The 20,043-nt window shown below is 38.1% G+C and overlaps 2 protein-coding genes across 2 annotated transcripts; both read left to right on the forward strand.

Moving 5' to 3' along the window:
• Positions 1-7,140: 7,140 nt before the first annotated feature.
• Positions 7,141-10,967, forward strand: LOC140859958 (metal-nicotianamine transporter YSL3). Its single transcript, XM_073262625.1, has 9 exons — positions 7,141-7,298; positions 7,415-7,660; positions 7,906-8,287; positions 8,462-8,634; positions 8,783-8,880; positions 9,001-9,135; positions 9,231-9,420; positions 9,508-9,619; positions 9,735-10,967. Exons 3-9 carry the CDS (start codon positions 7,930-7,932, stop codon positions 10,667-10,669), a joined length of 2,001 nt encoding a protein of 666 aa, XP_073118726.1. The 5' UTR covers positions 7,141-7,298; positions 7,415-7,660; positions 7,906-7,929; the 3' UTR covers positions 10,670-10,967.
• A 6,830-nt stretch (positions 10,968-17,797) lies between these two features.
• LOC140860098 (cytochrome b5) lies at positions 17,798-19,414 on the forward strand. Its single transcript, XM_073262877.1, has 4 exons — positions 17,798-17,873; positions 17,992-18,105; positions 18,790-18,856; positions 18,962-19,414. Exons 2-4 carry the CDS (start codon positions 18,019-18,021, stop codon positions 19,210-19,212), a joined length of 405 nt encoding a protein of 134 aa, XP_073118978.1. The 5' UTR covers positions 17,798-17,873; positions 17,992-18,018; the 3' UTR covers positions 19,213-19,414.
• Positions 19,415-20,043: the final 629 nt, after the last annotated feature.

Consider the following 20,043-nt stretch of genomic DNA (forward strand, 5'->3'; position numbering starts at 1 on the left):
AACTCAGGACCAAGTTGATTCCGTTGGTGAAAGTGCAGTGGAGCCGTCACGGAGTCGAGGAAGCGACTTGGGAGACAGAATCTGACATCAGACAACGTTTTCCAGAGTTGTTCGGATGACGTGAGTTCTTCTTACTGTCTTTAGTTCTTTATTCTATCTTATGAGTTGTGGTTCTCGTTGATTTCGAGGACGAAATCTCTTCTTAGTGGGGGAGAATTGTAACGCCCCGTTTTTATCTTAAATGAGTTTATTTGAGTTAATCAGAGATTACAGAGTTCTCGAGCCGGTTTGATTTTGATCAGGGTTCTTTTTGCAAATTTTGGAAATTTCAGGGACTAAAATGCAAATAGGGGATTTAATATATTATCTACACTTGATTTTTTATTTCACAAGTCACCTCCTTCCTCCTCCCAACCGTGAGCCTCCATTGAAGACGCCTCTTGGAGCTTTTGAGCTTTCAAAATCCAGTCCGAGCTCGATCCGTCCGTTAGAAATTAAATCTGAAGGCAGATTAGCGATCACTGCTGCGAGAGCTTCGTTCTATCGTAAGTTCTTCTCCGATCCGATACATTCTAGTTTTTGGATGTTGTTAGAATCGTTCTAGATTCGAGTATGTTGTTCTCTACAGAGTTCTGATCGTTTATTATCTGTCGGTTTTGAATTAGAGCGACGTTCGGAATTGTTATGATTTTTGGAAGTATTATTCGAAAATGTGGGTTTTGAGATTTGTTGGGTTTGTCTTGTTGTTGTGGTTTTAGCATTGAATTGAGTTGATATCAGTATTGAACTGCTGTCTGCATTGCCGGTTTGTTCAGTTTATAGCCGTTATGCCGTTGGTTTGAGTTTTGAGGGTTTCGAACCGTTTTTGAGTTGTTAAACGTGGCTTGTAAGTTGGTCTTTGTTGTTGATCAATCTCTTGTATCTGAACAGATTCGTTGGAGTGTTTCGAGCCCTATGTTAGCAGCATTGTTCGTCGAGAGTTGGACGAAGAACGGTAAAGAGATTTCCTTGAACCGTTGTTTGTTGTTGAGGTTGTCTAGTTGTTGATACAATCTCTTTTGTAGCTTATCCAGAGTTGGAGCTACTGCATTGAGAGGTAAAAGCAGTCATCGTAGCGGGATAGCATACTCGGGACTGTTGGTTCTCGAGTTTCCCTTTTTAAATCACATATTGCATTGATACTTGTTCTAGCACGTGGAACTCGTAATTGTTGATTGATTGGGTTTTGTTTTGTGGCTTATGTTTATGTTTCTGTTATGCATTCATCTTGAGCCTACTTTGATTTCAGCGGGCAGAACCGCCATTTTTGTTAGACTTTTGGGAACTATGATTGAGTGGCCTAGGTCGTAGTATTTCGCCTAGTGCTAGCATACTCGTTATGGTTGCTCAAAGTCTAGAGGAGTGGGATACGTGGCACCACCTCGATTGGGAGAGTCGGTGAGTCGTTACGTGATCTCATCCTCGGGATCCCAAAAGCAGAGCAATACTCCCGTGTTTATCAGAATCGATATCCTGGTTTTAAAGACATGCATATCATTAACTTCGACTTGAATATGTGGTTTGATAGCATATTGTATATCCATTACTTGATATGTTGCTTTTACTGGGATTATCATTCTCACCGGTTATCCGGCTGTTGCTTTGTTTTGTATGTGTACTTGGCAACAGGTGGGGCAGGAACAAGTCAGAAGAGGCATGGTTAGCTTCGAGGGCAAGTAGTAGAAGTGAGACTCGGTTTAGAAGTCGAATTAGCATGTTTATCTAGTTTAAGATTGAAGCATGTTAGAACTCGAACTTGATATATGTTTTGTTATTCGAATTAGTTTGTATTCGGATTGTAATCTAAAATCGAAGTATGTTGTTGTTGTATCGATTTAGACTTCTGGTTGTTTTTAGGCCTTCTGAAAGCATGACTTGTTATGGCATGCTTCCCTACACCCTGTTATTGTAATTGTATTTGAAGGCATGTCGGACCAAGCGCGGAATTCCCTTTTCTTTTTCTGAAGCCTGAGCATTTCTGCCCAGGCCTTCCGCGCGCGGGCAAGGCGTTCCTCGCGCGCGCGCGAGGCCTCCGTTGGGCCTCTGAAGGGTTTGCCCGCGCGCGCGCGAGCTTGGTGCCTCGCGCGGGCGCGAGCCTTTGGTTGGTCTCGGAATCGTTTGCCCGCGCGCGCGCGAGCTTGGTACCTCGCGCGGGCGCGGGTCTTTTAAAAAAAAAAAAAAAAAAAAACTTTTGAATTGTTTTAGTCTTGGATTCTTGTTCGCTTACTTGTTGTTTAATCCGAGATTAGTGGTTTAGAATCGAGGTCTCACACATGCAACATGAACTATGAATGCTCTGGGTAACTGGGATCATATCTGGAAAATCATGCTCAGTACACATGCGCCTCCAATATGTGCACGCTGCTCCGAAGATCCAGTAGGTGCCACACATACTGAACCCGATCTTGGACTATTACCGTCCTGGGTAAACCGCACACGCTGCCCCGTCGGTCCAGTGGGTGTCACACGATACCCGATCGTATAATAACAATAACCCTAGGGCTGAGCGACCCTAGAACAACTGGCTATCTTAAAAGGATAACATGCTCAACATGGTATGCAAATGCCGCATACAAATTAGGAACAGTAAATCATGCATATCATGACAGATAATAATGCAACACATAAACATGTATATTCAGCCGGCTATCTCAGTCTGTACTTACGTACCTTAGTTCTACTAGGCAAGCTATACCAGCAATATGTCCAAGCCTACAGTCCGCACTACAATGCAAAATACTCATGCATTAACACTTTATTCTAGAAGTCTTAACTAGACTATGACATACTCCCTATTTACTATAAGGAGCCAGATCTATATCTGTGTTCGTCGTCAGCCCGCTGATGACGACTGCCCCAGAACTTGGGCACCGCAATTTCGGAGCACCTGGTCAACCTCCGGACCAAGCTTAGAAAGGCTGGAAACACCCATAAACCCCTAAAAAAATCCTAAGAACCGAGAGAGGAAACTTGATTTTGGTGTGAAATTCTGAATTTCGGAGGGCCTATTTATAGGCGAAGTTCGGACGGTCCGAACTGCCACTTGTCCGAGCCGTTTAGACACCTGGGCTCTGCTGAGTTCGGACGGCCCGAAGTGGTTTGGAGGGCCCGAAGTGGTTCGGAGGGCCCGAGCTGGTCCGTATGCTCCGAACTGTTTTGGTCCATCCGAAGTCATTTTTGGACCCCCGGGACCTACCCTACCATTTTCGGACGTTCCGGATCTGATTTTCCACTTATTTTAACCAAATAAGGACTCATTAAACATGTTTTGACACTTTTAAAAATATATGTCATTTTCTAACATGTTTAAAATCATTTAATCTTGTAAAATGGAACCGGGCTACTACAAAGATCCACCAAGTGCAAAGTATATTCCGGAGCTGGAATAAGATTATGATCTTTTAACAAATGTAAAGCATACTCCGAGCTGGAATTTTGCTAAAATTCAACCACAAATCGCATGATGTACGTCGAGCTGATCGGGCTTTTAAGTTTGATCACGAATTTTGTGTTGTATACGGAGTTGGTCGGGCTTTGATCTTGACCACGAGTGGCTGGGTGAGTACGGAGCTGGTCGGACTTTGAATTTGACCACGAAGTGCGTGGTAGGTGCCGAGCTGGTTGGGCTTTGAATTTGACCACGAAGTACGTGGTAGGTGCCGAGCTGGTTGAGCTTTGAATTTGACCACGAAATGCGCGGTAGGTGTCGAGCTTGGTCGAGATTTTGAGATAACCACGAGTGGCGTGAGTTTACATATTGCCAAACTGGTCGGGATTTTGAGATAACCACGAGTGGCATGGGTTTACATATTACCGATCTAGTCGAGTTTTTGAGATAACCACAAGTGGCATGGGCTTACACATTTCCGAGCTGATCGAGCTTTTGAGATAACCACGAGTGGCGTTGATTTACATATTGCCAAGCTGGTCGGGCTTTTGAGATAACCACGAGTGGCATGGATTTACATATTGCCGAGTTGGTCGGGCTTTTGAGATAACCACGAGTGGCTTGGGTTTACATATTGCCGAGCTGGTCGGGTTTTTGAGATAACCACGAGTGATGTGGGTTTACATATTGTCGAGCTGGTCGGGCTTTTGAGATAACTACGAGTGGCGTGGGTTTACATATTGCCGAGCTGGTCGGATTTTTGAGATAACCACGAGTGGCGTGGGTTTACATATTGCCGAGCTGGTCGGGCTTTTAAATTCTTCGTGTTTGAAAAAAACATGTCTTTTTCAAAAAGATATTTCCAAAATTTGAAAAATAACAAAATAACTTGACTACTATTGTTAACAAAATTAAAAATAAAATTAATGAAATAACTCACAACCCATTGTGTTATGAGGCTCGGTAGTGGAGTAGGATTGTCCAGGCACCTATGCATAGTATTTCTTCAAGTGTTGGGCGTTCCATGACCTCTTTTCTTTTGCTCAGAATGGTTTGGACCATCCCGATCCATTTTTCCGGGCCGATACCTTCCTCATTGTCGCGCTACCAATATATCTTTCATTACCTCATCTTGTTGAATTATCCTCTCAATCTCTTGTTCCAATTGTCGACAGTCATTGGTGGTGTGCCCATATTCATTGTGAAAATCACAATACTTATCAGATTTTGGCCTGCGAGGCCCCTGCTCACTCCATGGGGGTCTTTGTAGAAGTCTTTTTTCTTCGCATATTCGCAGGGCCTGAGTCTTACTCATCCTTAGAGGGGTGAAGGATGTGAATTGTCCAAGCAGCTCGGGTCAAGGAGCTGGTCCCATCTTCCGAGATGTGTTAGGGATCATGGTGTTCTTTGGGCTTGGAGGCTTGTCTATCCCCCTATTCAACTGAGAAACTTGTATCTCCTCTAAATTCACGTATTTCTCGGTCCGATCAAGCAACTCATCGTATGTAGACGACGGTTTTTTGATCAATGATTTAAGGAAATCCCCTGTAGCAAGTCCTTGGGTGAAAGCGCTGATGAGCAAATCGGTAATAGCAGTAGGCACTTCAAGGGCCAAAGCACTGAATGGATGAATATATGTGCGCAAATCCTCTTGGCCTTGCTGTTTGATAGCGAAAAGGCTGAGAGTTGTCGTAGAGTGTTTTTTGCTACTAGCAAAATGGTGTAGAAAGGCCTTACTGAAATCCTTGAACTCCTTGATATCCCCTGGCCACAGTAGGTTGAACCATTATTGTGCTGGCCCAATTAAAGTATTGAGAAAGACCCGGCACTTGATCGGGTCTGAATATTTGTGCAGCAGTGCAGCATTCTCAAAACGGGACATGTGCTCTTCCGGATCCCCTTTTCCATCATATTCCCCAACATGTGGAAACTTAAAGTTTTTAGGGAGTTCGGACTCCAGTATTTCAACAGAGAAAGGAATATTTCGGACCGGCGTGGATAGGTATCCGGACTATTTCTTTTTCAATAGTTCCATCTCCTCTTTCAATTTCTTGATTTCTTCCAATTGTGCGTTCTGATCTGGCGGTGGGGGAGGGGGATTGGCTTCCGCCCTTGCAGCCATAGCCCTTTCAACAGTGGCAGTAACTAGTTATTCCATATGTGCATTTACTCCATTCGCGTCAGCCATCTCGTCTCTTTTCTTCAAATTCCCATAGACGGCGCCAATTGATGATGTCAAAATTTTCCTCCGGGTTTGGTCTTTTACCATGCCTAGATAGGGCTCGGCCCAGTGAGCTCATCAGCTAGGGCTTGAGTCAATGGCTCTTCCCTTTGTCTTGAATAGGTTTATCTAACTTGAATTGGTACATGGGGCATGATCGAATGAGCTTTGTATTATCTTAAATCTTGTCTCATAACAATAGTAGGTGATTTTGACCCACGTTCCCTGATTATGGGTTGTCGGGTTTGGGTCGGACCAGACCCAATTATTTATGGGGGCATCAAATTGTATCTGGATGACTTATAATTCGTGTTAGAAAATTTTATGTTATTTGTTATATTTTGAAAAAGTTTAACTTCACAAAATTCATGAATTTAACGAGTATTTGCAATCAATAAAAAAAATAATTATTGCAATTTGATTTTAAATAATCATTTTTATGTATTTCTTAACTCCAAATTCTTAGTTAGCTTTATAACTAAAATTCAAAACTTGATTATATGATGATTTTTTTTACGAACTTATTATATGATGATTTTAATTAAAAATTATCGCATCTTCATCACACGCTACACATTTATACAAAATCATAATTTTCTGAAACGGGACATAAATAAATTATCAATTCAATGGAATCAATCAAATAAATCAAACCTTATTTTATTTACCAACTAATTACATTTTACCTCTGCTAATGCTAAACATTTTTAGCTTTATTTTTTAATACAAACAACAAAATCCCGCTGCCTCTTTTGTTCAGGTAATGGGTGATCTATTTTATATTTTGTGTTTATGATAAATCTTTTAGGTTGTGTTGAGGTTGAATAATTTTAAATTCATAGATTTGCAATATATTTTGTTATTAAGAAAAGTAAGACCATAAATTTCAAATCTATATTGAATTTGTGTTGAATTTTTTCTGTAAGAGAGAAATTTTATAAGACAGAAATAAAATTAGTTGTGTATTTATTAAGAAATACTTAAAATAAAAAGAATACATCGTGAACTATTTTGAAGTCAAAGTGATGTTAAAGCAGCCCACGCTTCACTTGTCTGGAAAAAGATGATTGGAATTTGGAACCAAACAAGTTGTATAAATGCATTGGTATAAAAGAGAAGAGAGGTTACGTGATGGGACAGCAACTTTCCAATCGCATTTCGTGGGTTACGTTTCTGCCACAATCTCCTAAAAAGGGTTCCGAAGAAGGCATTTTCGGTCATAATCTCGTTAAAAGACGACGATGTTTTATATATAACGAAACTACTTATCAAATTAAATAAAAAAAGTTAATTTATTAAATTTTATAATATATTAAATGTAAAATCTCACGATATAATATTAAATTTTAATAAAATAATAGCAAAATATCACGATATAATTATTATAAATATCGTCGGACGTTATATTATTAGTTGTATGATTAACATTATTCTTAAAAAATTACCCAACAAACAACGAGCAAAATTATTAGAAGAACCCTTTAATTAACATCCAGCTAATCGCCGATTTGTCATTCCGAAACAAGGGGATTTTTTAGTTTGAAGCTTTGATCCGTGGGAGGAAAAGAGTCAAGAAGCCACGTACCATTCGTTCATTTGTGTGTGAAACGAGAAAGTTTTCAGAGTAAAAAGGCAGTCAAGAAAGGAAAGGTAATGGAAAGCGCATTTCCAACGCACCAAAAACAGATTTGTTGAATTTTTTTTTTAAAAAAATGTTAAAAGTTTTCTGAATTTAAAATGGGATTCTTTTTATTTATTTATTGCAGTTGTAGTACAGAATTAATGCTTTCTTGGATCGTACTACAATTACAGAGTGGTAGTACATGGAACAGACAAGATTTTCAGTATTTAATGGTTATGATTTTCTTGAGCTTCTAATACAACAGTTTGTGAAAAAAATTCAAGTGGGTTTTTCGCTGAGGTTTCGAAAAATCCGTACTTTTGTTGGGTTTTGGAGAAATTCGTGTTTCAGTGATCATCTGATTCCGAGGAGCACAAAAACAACTGCTGGGGTAATGTCATTAACACTTCTATCATGCATGAGATGAAATTTATTTACGTTTGTTATGTGTATCTATCCCTATGAAAATTGTTCATTTTTTTTTTTATATTCATACCAAGTTAATTTCGACATTTGCCAAATATTTCTGTGAAAAAGCAGACAAAAACTCGAGTACGGCATGTTTTGCCTTATTTTCAGCATATTTTAGGCTTCACAAGGCCAACAACTAATGGGATGATTGTTCAATTAAACCAGAGAAAGTAATAGAATTGCTTCAAAATGGTGAGCAGCGACCATAGAGAAATGGAGGAAATGGAGAATGAAGATTTGGAAGAAACGAGAGGCCAGGCTGAGGAAATGGATAGGATTCCTCCATGGAATAAACATATAACAATTCGAGGAATTGTGGCTAGTTTAGTGATCGGGATCATTTACAGTATCATAGTAATGAAGCTCAATCTTACGACTGGACTTGTACCAAATCTCAATGTATCAGCCGCACTTCTTGCTTTTGTGTTTGTAAGAACATGGACAAAGATTCTTCAGAAGGCTGGTTTCGTGACGACTCCGTTTACTAGACAGGAAAATACGATCATTCAGACTTGTGCTGTTGCTTGCTATAGTATTGCATTAGGAGGTTGGAAACTTGAAAATCTTGAATTTAGTTTTGGTTTTCTTGGAGATGTGATGTCTTTATGGGAAGGGGCGGATCCCAGAAATGGATGATTCGATGCTTCTGGGGTGAAACTTGTATTCTAAAAAACATTTACATAAAATTTCAAATTGGGTGATTTGGTTATGGTTTAATCAGGTGGCTTTGGATCTTATCTTCTTGGATTGGACAGAAAGACACTTGTGCAGGCTGGAGTTGATACAGAAGGGAATCCAAGTGGGAGTTATAAAGAGCCTGGGCTTGATTGGATGATTGGATTTCTTTTCGTTGTTAGCTTTGTGGGGTTGTTTGCATTGGTTCCTCTACGAAAGGTATGCTCATGATCTGGTCGGGTCGTGTACTTTTTCGCCCCACGCGAAACGGCCATTGCCTAGGAATGGCTTATTTTGTTGATTTCTTTGTCATCTTTAAAGTCCTCCTTCATACATTTCTTTGATTGAATGTAAATATAATTGGCAGGTTATGATTATAGACTATAAATTACCTTACCCTAGTGGAACTGCAACTGCTGTTCTTATAAATGGATTTCACACTACTAAAGGAGACAAGATGGCAAAGTAAGCAAGTTTGAATCTTTCTATTATGAATCAGATGGAGTACAGATTTTGTATTTAAGAGTGGCAAATTGTTGCTTTCTCATGGGATTGAAGAGAATGAATGACTCTTTCAAATTTCAGGAAACAGGTTCGCGGGTTCATGAAGTTCTTCTCTCTTAGTTTCATATGGAGTTTCTTTCAGTGGTTATATTCTGGTGGGGAAAATTGCGGATTTGTCAATTTCCCCACGTTCGGGTTGAAATCTTGGAAACAAACGTACATAGGAAACACTTTCTTTTACAAGTTTATGTCTCAATATACACAAATTCTTCCATCAGAGGTGATTTGATTTAAATTTTTTTTTTTGGCAGATTTTACTTCGATTTCAGCATGACGTATGTTGGAGCAGGAATGATTTGCTCCCACCTTGTGAACTATTCTTTGCTTCTTGGAGCTGTGCTTTCTTGGGGTGTGATGTGGCCATTGATAAGTGAAAAGAAGGGAGAATGGTTCCCTAAAAACATCAAGGAAAGTAGCATGAAGAGTCTAAATGGATACAAGGTTAGTTCACAAGAAATCTTAGTTGGTGGATGATTTAATATCCACTTGAATCTGAACATGAAATGAAGAATTTGTGCTTTTCCGCAGGTCTTCATTTCTATCGCTCTTATTTTAGGAGACGGTCTCTACAATTTTCTCAAGACACTCTTGTTTACCGTCAGGAGCATGCACGCTGCATTCAAGAAGAAGAATGTATCAGGCAAGCTGCTATTGCTAAGATTATGGTTTTTATTGTAAAATCTCATAAGAGAATCTGAAGTTGTAAGAATGTTAGAATTTTATTGCACTGAAATAAAACATGTTTCTTACATCAGTTTCAGACAAGAAGGACGAACCATTGGACAATCTACGAAGAAATGAAGTCTTCATAAGAGAAAGCATTCCTATATGGGTAGCATGCATCGGTTACATGCTCTTCTCGATAGTTTCTGTGATTGTGGTCCCAATCATGTTTCCTCAGCTCAAGTGGTACTATGTTGTTGTGGCCTATATTCTCGCACCGGCTCTGAGCTTCTGCAACGCCTATGGTGCCGGTTTAACTGACATGAATATGGCATATAACTATGGGAAAGTGGCTCTCTTCGTTCTTGCGGCCTTAGCCGGGCGAGACAATGGAGTAGTTGCAGGACTCATCGGATGCGGCATAATCAAATCCATCGTCTCCATATCCTCGGACTTGATGCATGATTTGAAAACAGGGCATCTCACCTTAACATCACCTCGATCCATGATTCTTAGTCAAGGTATTGGGACAGCCATAGGATGCGTGGTGGCTCCTCTCTCATTCTTCCTCTTCTACAAGGCCTTTGACGTGGGGAATCCTGATGGCGAGTATAAAGCTCCTTATGCACTTGTATACCGAAACATGGCGATTCTCGGAGTAGAGGGCTTCTCTGCTCTGCCTCACCACTGCTTGCAACTCTGTTATGGGTTTTTTGCGTTTGCTGTTTTGACTAACCTGCTGAGAGATGTGATACCGGATAAGTTCGGAAAATGGGTTCCTCTACCGATGGCTATGGCGGTGCCATTTCTTGTGGGGGCTTATTTTGCTATTGATATGTGTGTGGGGAGTTTGGTTGTTTTCGTTTGGCGTAAGGTGGATAGTAGGAAGGCTGGTTTGATGCTGCCAGCAGTGGCTTCAGGTCTGATATGTGGCGATGGATTGTGGATTCTTCCGTCGTCGATACTCGCTTTAGCTAAGGTTCATCCTCCAATTTGTATGAGCTTCTTGCCTGGAAAGAGCTCATGAGATTTCAGCCGAATTGAGAGTAGTGTATAGCGTAATAATTGAGATGGGAAAATACCGAACAATTTTGGCAAACCATAGATATTAAGATGAAAGCAAATTATATATTTATCAGATATGACAATAATATATTAATATTAGCTGTTAGAAAAAATCTAGTGCTACTTTGATTTCCAACTAGGGATGACATAAAGTATCGTACCGAAAAATGCATATTGTATATCGTATCGAAAATTATGTTATAAAATTTTTTATACCGATATCATATCGAAATTTTCGGTACGTATAACTAGCATATCAATTATACCGAAATTTTATGGTATATCAAGATTTCGATACGATATCGGTATATACCGTTTATACCAAAAAATGTCTTATATTTTTTTATAATTTATAATTTATTGTTTAAAAATAATTATATATTTTAATTTTTTATATAATATTTCGGTATATTGGTATACCGCGATAAACCGTAATTTTTCAAATTTCATATCGTTATCGTACCGAAAAAATCGGTATCGTGTCGTACCGTACCGAAAATTTCGGTAAATTCGATATTTTTTTGGTACGATAACCTCGGTATACTGAAAATTTGATACTTTTTTCTACCCCTACGTGCAACTGCTGGTGCAGAGGATAAACATCAAGGCTCCGTTTGGTACCGTTATTAATAATCTACGTATAAAATTATCATGTCTAATCACACGTTCTTGTCATCATATTATTTATCCATCTATTAATTATAATTTTACATCAATCAAATCATTAATTATTTATCTTACATCAATCGAATCATTGAATTGAAATTACTATATTATCCCATATAAATAATATTATTTATATTTTTTTTATTATTAAAAGGATAATATGATAATTTAATATTTTTATATAAAATTTTATCAATCAAATTAAATAAACTATAATATATCAATCAAATCAAATCAAATATCCACTATCCTTTCTTATTATTTTTTATTACATTACATTACTTATCTATATATTATTTATCTCATCACACATATCAAACTGAGCCTTGCTGTATACATAAGTTAAATGTTACGGGCTTGCTTATAAATATTTATTTTAGTCATGGGAACGTATACTGTCCAGTAATTCAAATTGACTTATCTGTACATGTTAAAGAATATTCTTTCTTATGAATATTATTTTAGCATTATTCGAAAACACTTGGCTCGAATAATTAGATTATTAAATATTAGTAAACGAATAATAAAATAGACTATGGATAGAGAAATGTAATATATGTGATAAAATAATATTATGTTAGTATGATTTTAATGTGTGAGATAAATTAAAAAATTTTAGTACTTCTTTCATATTAAAATTACCACCTAAACCAATTTTTGTTATCCCTCAGTCACTCTACTCTTTTGCCAAAAAATCCATATGCTCCCAACAATAATTCCACGGGTTCCCCAAAAATTCCTTCAATCACGTCGGCCAAGATGGTATGATTCTTGTTGACAAAGAATCGCAACAAAACCAGACACCGAAGTTCTTTTTCTTAACACCATATCCAAAAAAATAATAATCGTAAATTAAGATTTTTCATGAAGATTTACCCAAAAATTGAGACAGTTGAGTTTTACTTGTACGAGGAATAGTCTGATTCTTGATGTTCTCCCACCTGCGAGAGAAAAAATTCTGAGGTGTGCAACTCTTTCCCTCTATCATTTACATGGAGCAGAAAAGATTCCGGGCTTCTGTTTTAATTTTGGTAGGACAAATGGTAGTAATTGAATTATGATATATTATCAAGAAACGAGCTGTTAGTCGAAGGGGTGGTACGTCCGTTAAATTTGCTTCCCTTAATGCCACCTAGTCCTTTACGAAATAGATTGACTAAAACAGTGATTATTTTTACAAGATGCAAACACTACCTAGATTTATTAAAAAAGACACCAAACAACGGTTTAACTTGGAAAACCAACCACAATCCTCGTCAATCTTCTATACCACCGTTACTATTTAGTTGGACTGATTCTTGAGAAAGTCAAGTCTTTTAAACACAAATATGAACCTTGTCAAGCTCAGATACTTGAGCTAGATTTGAATGGTATTCAAGACTCAAGCGCAACCAAGCTTAAGTACAACCCTGTTAGCCAAAGAGAAAGAAAGAAAGAGTAGCAAGACTTCTCAAAAATAGTGTTTCATCTTGAATTTCAGATATCAATTTATCAAGATTTAAAGGATGGAAGAGAAGCAGAAAAAATTCATGACTAATAAGTAATAAGACCTTCACATCAGACAAACACTTATTTAGGTACAAGGCAGATGCGAGTAGTCTCGATCAACTTATGTGTGTCATTCTCAAAAAAAAATAAAAATAAAAATAAAAACAAAATTACGCATCCAAGTTCTAAGCAAGGCAAAACATGTTATGATTGACATGGCATATGCAATAGAAATCCCAATTCCAGGTTCCAAGCCAGGGAAAACATGTTAGGACCGATTATATATAAAATCAAAAGCCCTGAAATGTAACAAGGATGTAACAAAACATGAGGGCACCTAATTGATCTGCAACAGCACAGATAGTATCACTAAGAAGCACGTTAAGTTCATCAAAACATAAACGACAGGCACGAAAAACATAAAAATTTTGAAGGGAGAGAAAAAGGCATGGTGAGAGGACATTGAAGATAGAAAAGGAGGAAAAGGAAAGGAACATCAATAAGGGATTAACCACAGGTATTTTGCCACATCCGATAGATTCTCCGCTTTATCCTTTGGTGTAGGTGTATCCCAGTCAGCAGCAACTATCTTCCAGAATGAAAATCCTAAGATACATCACAACCAGTGAAAAGTAAAAGCACCTAGAGGATTCCAAGATGATAGTTATGTCTGATCAATGACAAAGTAAATGAGAGCCCCATGTCCTAACAGATGGTATCTGCTCAATGTGTTGCAGCATAGAACCACACTTGGAGTCAGTTTTCTAAAGTGCTTCACTGTCCCACTGTAGATTCAACCATATCTGTATAATAGTGTCATTGAATATAACCCTTTTTCCAACGAAAATAACGCCCAAAATACATCAAGATATAATGAAACGATAAGAGTGAGATTAGGTAAAAGAACAACCTAAACCACATTACAACATTCCTTGTACAATTCTCACACGGCAAGGCATTTCTTGAACTGTGAATCCGACAATTTGCATTATCCAAGAACATCAAATAGACATGGTCTTCCCAACTGATGTATATCACACGCGAAAGTAAATAGCAGAAGAATATTTAGCTCATTCCTTCGAGGTACAAGTACATAATCTCTCTGTATATAACATGCCAAAATGGATTTAAGCAAATGACTGAACCTTAATTTAACCTTTAAAAAAGTATTTACATTAAGCGCCGGTGGAAAAAACTGAAAACATGCGCCCACTTCATCGATTTGCCGTCCAATGCCAATGGTCCCAGGAATCCACTAGAAATATTGTAACCAAAGTCATATTAAGTGGTTTGGAGGTTAGATCATGGGGAATCTAACAGATCTGCACCTCATATCTACAGACAAAATCTCAGCAGCAGATTTCTGCTTTGCTTGGTGCAGCGAGTGCTTGTAAGCCGACCTGAATGATCATTCTACATCAACACCACTGATACGTGCACATGTCTTTATTTCTGTGAACAAGAACACTGGCCATGCATTCGGTTCTATTTTACAAACAAGATATCTCACCCTGGGACATATGCGACACAACAAAAGGTCCTTTTACTTAATCTTGGAGTTGCTGTTGAATCTTAAGTTAGCAAAGCAGGAGTTGATCTACGAGACAACTTTAACATCTACAGAGCAACAGAGAGTCACAAAGCCAGGAACTTTCTGCTGTAGAAGGCTAGATCATGCGAAACATAAAGTTCCTGTGATCCTTTTTAGGCTATACCAGGCTTCAATCAAATGCAAGAGTATAAGTTTAAGATTCCAGCGTGTACGGTATGGTAGCATAAAAAAAGTGTTAGCAACAACATTCAATCTCTCGACATCAAGGAGGGTAGCATTCATGGAACTCAAATCCAGCTCTGGTTCACATTATTGGCTCCTAAACTGAGAAAGAATGAAGTAGATATACATAATTGCATATAAATAGTCATTATTTTGATTCCAAGGCAAAGGCCATATCATACTACACCTTTTTCCCCAAACATAATCAATTCAGTTCCACCCAATCACCATGATCAAAACGAAATAGAAGAAGGAAAAAAAAAAAAAAAGGAGAAACATAAATTACAACAAAAGGGAGACTCGGCACTATTATTACTCCTTTGGCCATCTTTCAAAATTTCTTTTTGCTCAATCAATCAATGAAACCTGTTTTCCGGAACACCGCATTTCGAACGCGGCGCAGGTCCCTCCCCTTAAGTGTCCTCCCCACACCTTCGAAGACCGAGAAAGTCACGTGCGATCGCGCCACGATCACGTGAGGCGGCACCATTTTCTCATCTTCCTCCTCCTCCTCCTCCACCACCACCACCACCTCCTCCACCTCATCCATCCCCTTCAGATCACCATCACCGTTATTAGTTTCATTGAAGTTGTCGTGAAACTTCTTAGGCCAGACAGGGATGTTAACCGGAGCCGACTGGTGGAATTTCACCTGAACATTCTCCGACCTCGGCGACGCCGGGATTATCTTCGATTGGCTGCCGACAAGGCGGCGCTGGTCGTCGCCCAGGGCGGCGGAAAGACCAGATTGAGGTGTGTTAAAGCGATTGTGGCGTCGGCGATCGTGCATGAACGGCGGAGAAGGGGAGGATGAATCAGAGAAGGAACGCGAATCGGGGGACGGGAGGAAGGACCAAACGACGTCACTTTCGTAGAGCTCGAGCGACGGAAAGGCCGAACGAGGGTGTTGGAGGAAGTCGCCGGAGGATGAGCGGCGGTTTCCGGCCGTGTGGGTGGCGCTGGGAATCAACTCCACCATGGTTTCCACCAGCAAATTATATTATAGAAAATATAGACAACATTGCATATATAGAGGAGAGGAATGGAGAGAGAGGGGTGAGGGGGCAGGTGGACGTGGTGAGCTAATGCCTCATTGGAAGATACTCACATCACCAACACCACACGACTCACATTAACACTAATAATTGGTTTTTCTTTTTCTTTTTTTTTCCCTCTCCCGAAAAATTTGTTGCAATTGAATCTCGTATAATACTTAAATTATAAATCTTACTATCAGATCCATCAATCAAATTTGTTATAATTGAATTTCGAATCAACCAAAATTTGACACAATTGAATCTGGTACGGACGATCTTGAATTCTCATCGTTAATATGAGATATTATTACCAGTCAATTATAAGTCATTGGATTTTACATTTTACCCGTTTAATATTTATTTAAATGTTCGTTATTCGATCTATCTCTTAGTCAAAATACAAATCCAAAGACGAAAGAGTGATTGGTTGGCCCCACCCATAATACCCTGCTTTGCTTGGTGAAAATTATTTTTATGTAATAAATTGATCAGGCACCATCACCCTCACGCTTCAATTCTGTTCTGTCATATCCAAATAAAGATTTTTTTATTTTAATATAAATTAACCAACACCGTCAATTGAGTCCCAATTTCAATAATTTTTAAAATAAGAATTATAAATACAAAAAATATTTAAAATGATAAAAACGAATCTCATATTCCCTAATTGAATTTTTTAGCTCCGTCTGTGTTATTAATATAAATTTTCCCACTATTATTTTTTAACTTAATATTCATGAAACAAATGGATTGAATTAGTTGTCATAGAACGATTCTTCATGTTACCTTTCATATCATTATTACAAATTAATATTTAATTATTATTTACAAATATTTTATGTTTCAGCTCCTTGTCGAAAACATTAGCTTAGTTGCGAAAATAATAGGCAGAAACACTAATTTTCACCAAAGAGTCTAATTAGGTGCTAAAAAAAAAATTAAAACAGTAATTTTTTTTTTGACGATAAGCTCTTGTAATTTATTGAATAGCAGGAAAGTCTTTCAATACAAAATCATTCAGCTAAAAAAAAAAAAACTTCTCGGCTCTCAAAAAAATTAGGATAAGGAAGAAATAAAAAAAAAAGCAGCGAGTGTGCTACCAAATTAGCCGATCTCCGAACATGTGTAATATTTTAAAAAAGGTTGACTCCGAAGGGGAACCCATTCCACATAAGTCAAACACTCATTAACTCATGCGGGGTTAAATCGAAGGATGTGCACGAGCGGCAAGGACCTGAGGGAGGGAGCAACATAACCAACCCCCACAGCATACCCCCACAGTATTTCAGCATGGAATGCTCTACACAATTATCGAATCCGCAACGCTGGAGAATCTCTATCCACATTACCTCAGGCCTTACCAACACGTTTATGCTCATGTGAACCCAAACACGTGTAATATTGAAAGAGAAATGGGCGACCACCGACCACCGTAGTCTCGTATTATCCCACCTAGGGGTGCAAACGAACCGAATATGTTCGTGAGCTTTACGAACCCGCTCGATAAATATTTGATTCGTATTCGAGCTTATCGAACTCGAGCCGAATTCGAACATGTTCGAACTTTTTTTCGAGCCGAGCTCAAGCCGAAATTACTCTGTTCGATAGTTCGCGAACCTTAATATTTAATTAATATAATATAATTATATAATAAATATATATACATGCATTTCGAACTTTTTCGAACTTTTTGAGCTTTTCGAACCATAATATTCGAATAGTTCATGAATAGGTTCGAATATTTCGAACCGAACTCGAACTTCATTTCGAGCCGAGCTCGAGCCAAAATATTTGAAATTATCGAACTTCGAATCGAGCTCGAACTCGAATATACTCTTATCGAGCCGAATTCGAGCCTTAAAATTTTATCATTATTCGGCTCGATATTACCTATTAGTTCTCTCATTTTATGCCATCGACATATTTTTAATGATATATAACTAACTGATTTATTAATTAAGTAATAAATAAAATAAATAAATAAGTCAACTATGTGTAGTGGACTAAAAGTAACAGAATCGGAACTTTCTGGAAGTGAGTGTTGTGGGCCCAATCGTAAATGGATCGGTCGACTCTGTAATTTTCATCAATATGAAGACTATAACAGTCATTTCATCAAATGTGACGATGTTTCTTGAAAATACTTCCCATCTGTCCAAAGAAGTTCGAGAAATTTCAGACTCCGTCCGGCATTCTCTCCCGTAAGCGTTTTTTTTTTTTTTTTTTTTTTTCCTTTTTAATTACTATTATTATTTTTTCAGACATTGATTCTGCTACAAATTCTGTTGGTTTTGACCCAAAAATGCGTTTGGTCTGCAGAAATTGTTTGATTTGCAGGGAAGGGAAATGGGGTCAGATCCGAAAGTCCGCTCATTTGAGGAGGTTTCGAGCCATAACAAGATAAAGGATTGCTGGCTAATTATAAATGGGAAGGTCAGATCTCTTCTTGTTCTTGCCAATTTGTATTAATCTGAATTGAAGTATGTCTCATTTTTAATGTTTGTTCTCTAGTATTGGTGAATGTTGTGGAGATCTGTTTATGGGTTGAGTGGTTCTTCTGCAGCTATGATTGCTGTTTGAAATTAATACAAACATTTGAATTTCTATTTCATTAGCATGGTTTGTTAGTTTGATGCTGGTGTACGAACGTCGCATCGTGGAGGTTTTTGCTGTGTACTTGAAAAACCATGGGTGTGATTAGGATCTTGTCCCTCCTGTTGCATAGGCTTGAGTAGAATGCCACGCGTAGATGTCGAATATCTTGTCCAGATACATTTATTTTAAAACTAGTACCGCACCTCGAGAGTGCTTCTTGGAGGCATATTTTAGTCATGTTGTTTGTAACCACTGTTGGCATCTAAGTACCGTTATTTACTGCAATTGGTTAAACAATTAGGTTTCTGGGTACGTAATCTGCGGATGCACCTAAATTCTTGTCTGTCGAAAAGCTCTACTTTTTGTTATTTCAAACTACAAAGGACGAGGAAATGGGAATATGTCCCATCCTGGTTTGTAGAATCGAAAGGCAAAACAATTCGGATGCATAGTAGTTTTTCTGTGCCCAATGTTTGGTTTTCTTGGAGCTTTCTGTAATACGTTTGCTTGATTATCTGTCAGGTTTATGATGTAACCCCATTCATGGATGATCATCCCGGAGGTGATGAAGTTTTGCTATCAGCAACAGGTCATGTAGCCATAAAGTCATAAACCCCTACTCTACTGTTCCTTGTTCATCATAGGAATCATGCAAAACCAAATACTCATTCAAAAATCTGTTGGCAATCTGCAGGAAAAGATGCAACCAATGACTTTGAAGATGTCGGACACAGTGATTCCGCTAGGGAGATGATGGACAAATATTACATTGGGGAGATAGACATGTCAACCATCCCCCTCAAACGCGCTTATACCCCTCCAACACAAGCCCCATACAATCCGGACAAGACTCCCGAGTTTGTGATTAAGATCTTGCAGTTCCTTGTGCCTCTCTTGATACTGGGCTTGGCATTTGCTGTCCGTCATTACACCAAAGAGAAATGATCGCATAGAACTAGAATCTACCATTTGCCTTATTCTATTTACTGAACTCCTGTAGGCGTTGAATGAAGGAAATTACCCTCTTTCACGGATTAATATTATTGAGGTTGTGCTTACTTGACTTCGGGACGAAGTACTTGTTTTGGTTCGTTGTAGTCCATTTTAAAGCACTAATATCTATGAGAAAAGAGTATGATGTTTACAATTTTAATGTGTTTTGCTGATGGCATTTCTAAGTTTTAGCTTATTTTTCTCTGTTTTAGTCTCAGTCTTAGCTTTGTCAATTAGTTTTCCTTCATCCAACATGATAATATACCTGGATCGCTCAATCGTGTAAAACCCACATGAACAACAATGACTCCATGGAAAGTAAGATGCCCCGTTACATGATCCCAATAGCATCATCTTATGAAATCGCATTACTTAGATATGAATTGGTTTCCATTATTAATGATTTGAACCCAACCGAAATTTACTGTTTTTTTTATTTTTGACGGCACATATAAAAACAAAATAAAATTTCAGATTTAATTTACATCGACAAAATAATATAAATTATATGCATATACTCGAGATTAGAAAATATTTTCGATCCTCCATTTTGCCTTTAAAAATCAAAATCCAATTTTAAAGAACAAATTTTTTAGTAAGAAAAGGTGAGAGATACCTGGTTACCGTTGAGTCTCTCATCGGTCATCACAATTAAACATTGTAATAAGATGAACTATAATAAACGCGATTAACCGAAAGAACCATTGTGAGATATACATTAGCATCCGAAAAGGCTTCTTGCGTTAAACAAATTCTACCAAATGTTGCTAAGTTTGAAAGCAC

Source organism: Henckelia pumila, chromosome 4 (assembly GCF_033568475.1).
Source record: "Henckelia pumila isolate YLH828 chromosome 4, ASM3356847v2, whole genome shotgun sequence".
Lineage (NCBI taxonomy): Eukaryota > Viridiplantae > Streptophyta > Magnoliopsida > Lamiales > Gesneriaceae > Henckelia > Henckelia pumila.

What these genes read in the sequence shown, in the direction of transcription:
- LOC140859958 (XM_073262625.1), top strand. Translation starts at nt 7,930, where the DNA reads ATGGTGAGCAGCGACCATAGAGAAATGGAGGAAATGGAGAATGAAGAT. An exon ending in CATTGGTTCCTCTACGAAAG is followed by an intron (nt 8,635 to 8,782) that starts GTATGCTCATGA and finishes TATAATTGGCAG; the next exon opens with GTTATGATTATAGACTATAA. An exon ending in AGAGTCTAAATGGATACAAG is followed by an intron (nt 9,421 to 9,507) that starts GTTAGTTCACAA and finishes GCTTTTCCGCAG; the next exon opens with GTCTTCATTTCTATCGCTCT.
- LOC140860098 (XM_073262877.1), top strand. Translation starts at nt 18,019, where the DNA reads ATGGGGTCAGATCCGAAAGTCCGCTCATTTGAGGAGGTTTCGAGCCAT. An exon ending in GGCTAATTATAAATGGGAAG is followed by an intron (nt 18,106 to 18,789) that starts GTCAGATCTCTT and finishes ATTATCTGTCAG; the next exon opens with GTTTATGATGTAACCCCATT. An exon ending in AGTTTTGCTATCAGCAACAG is followed by an intron (nt 18,857 to 18,961) that starts GTCATGTAGCCA and finishes GGCAATCTGCAG; the next exon opens with GAAAAGATGCAACCAATGAC.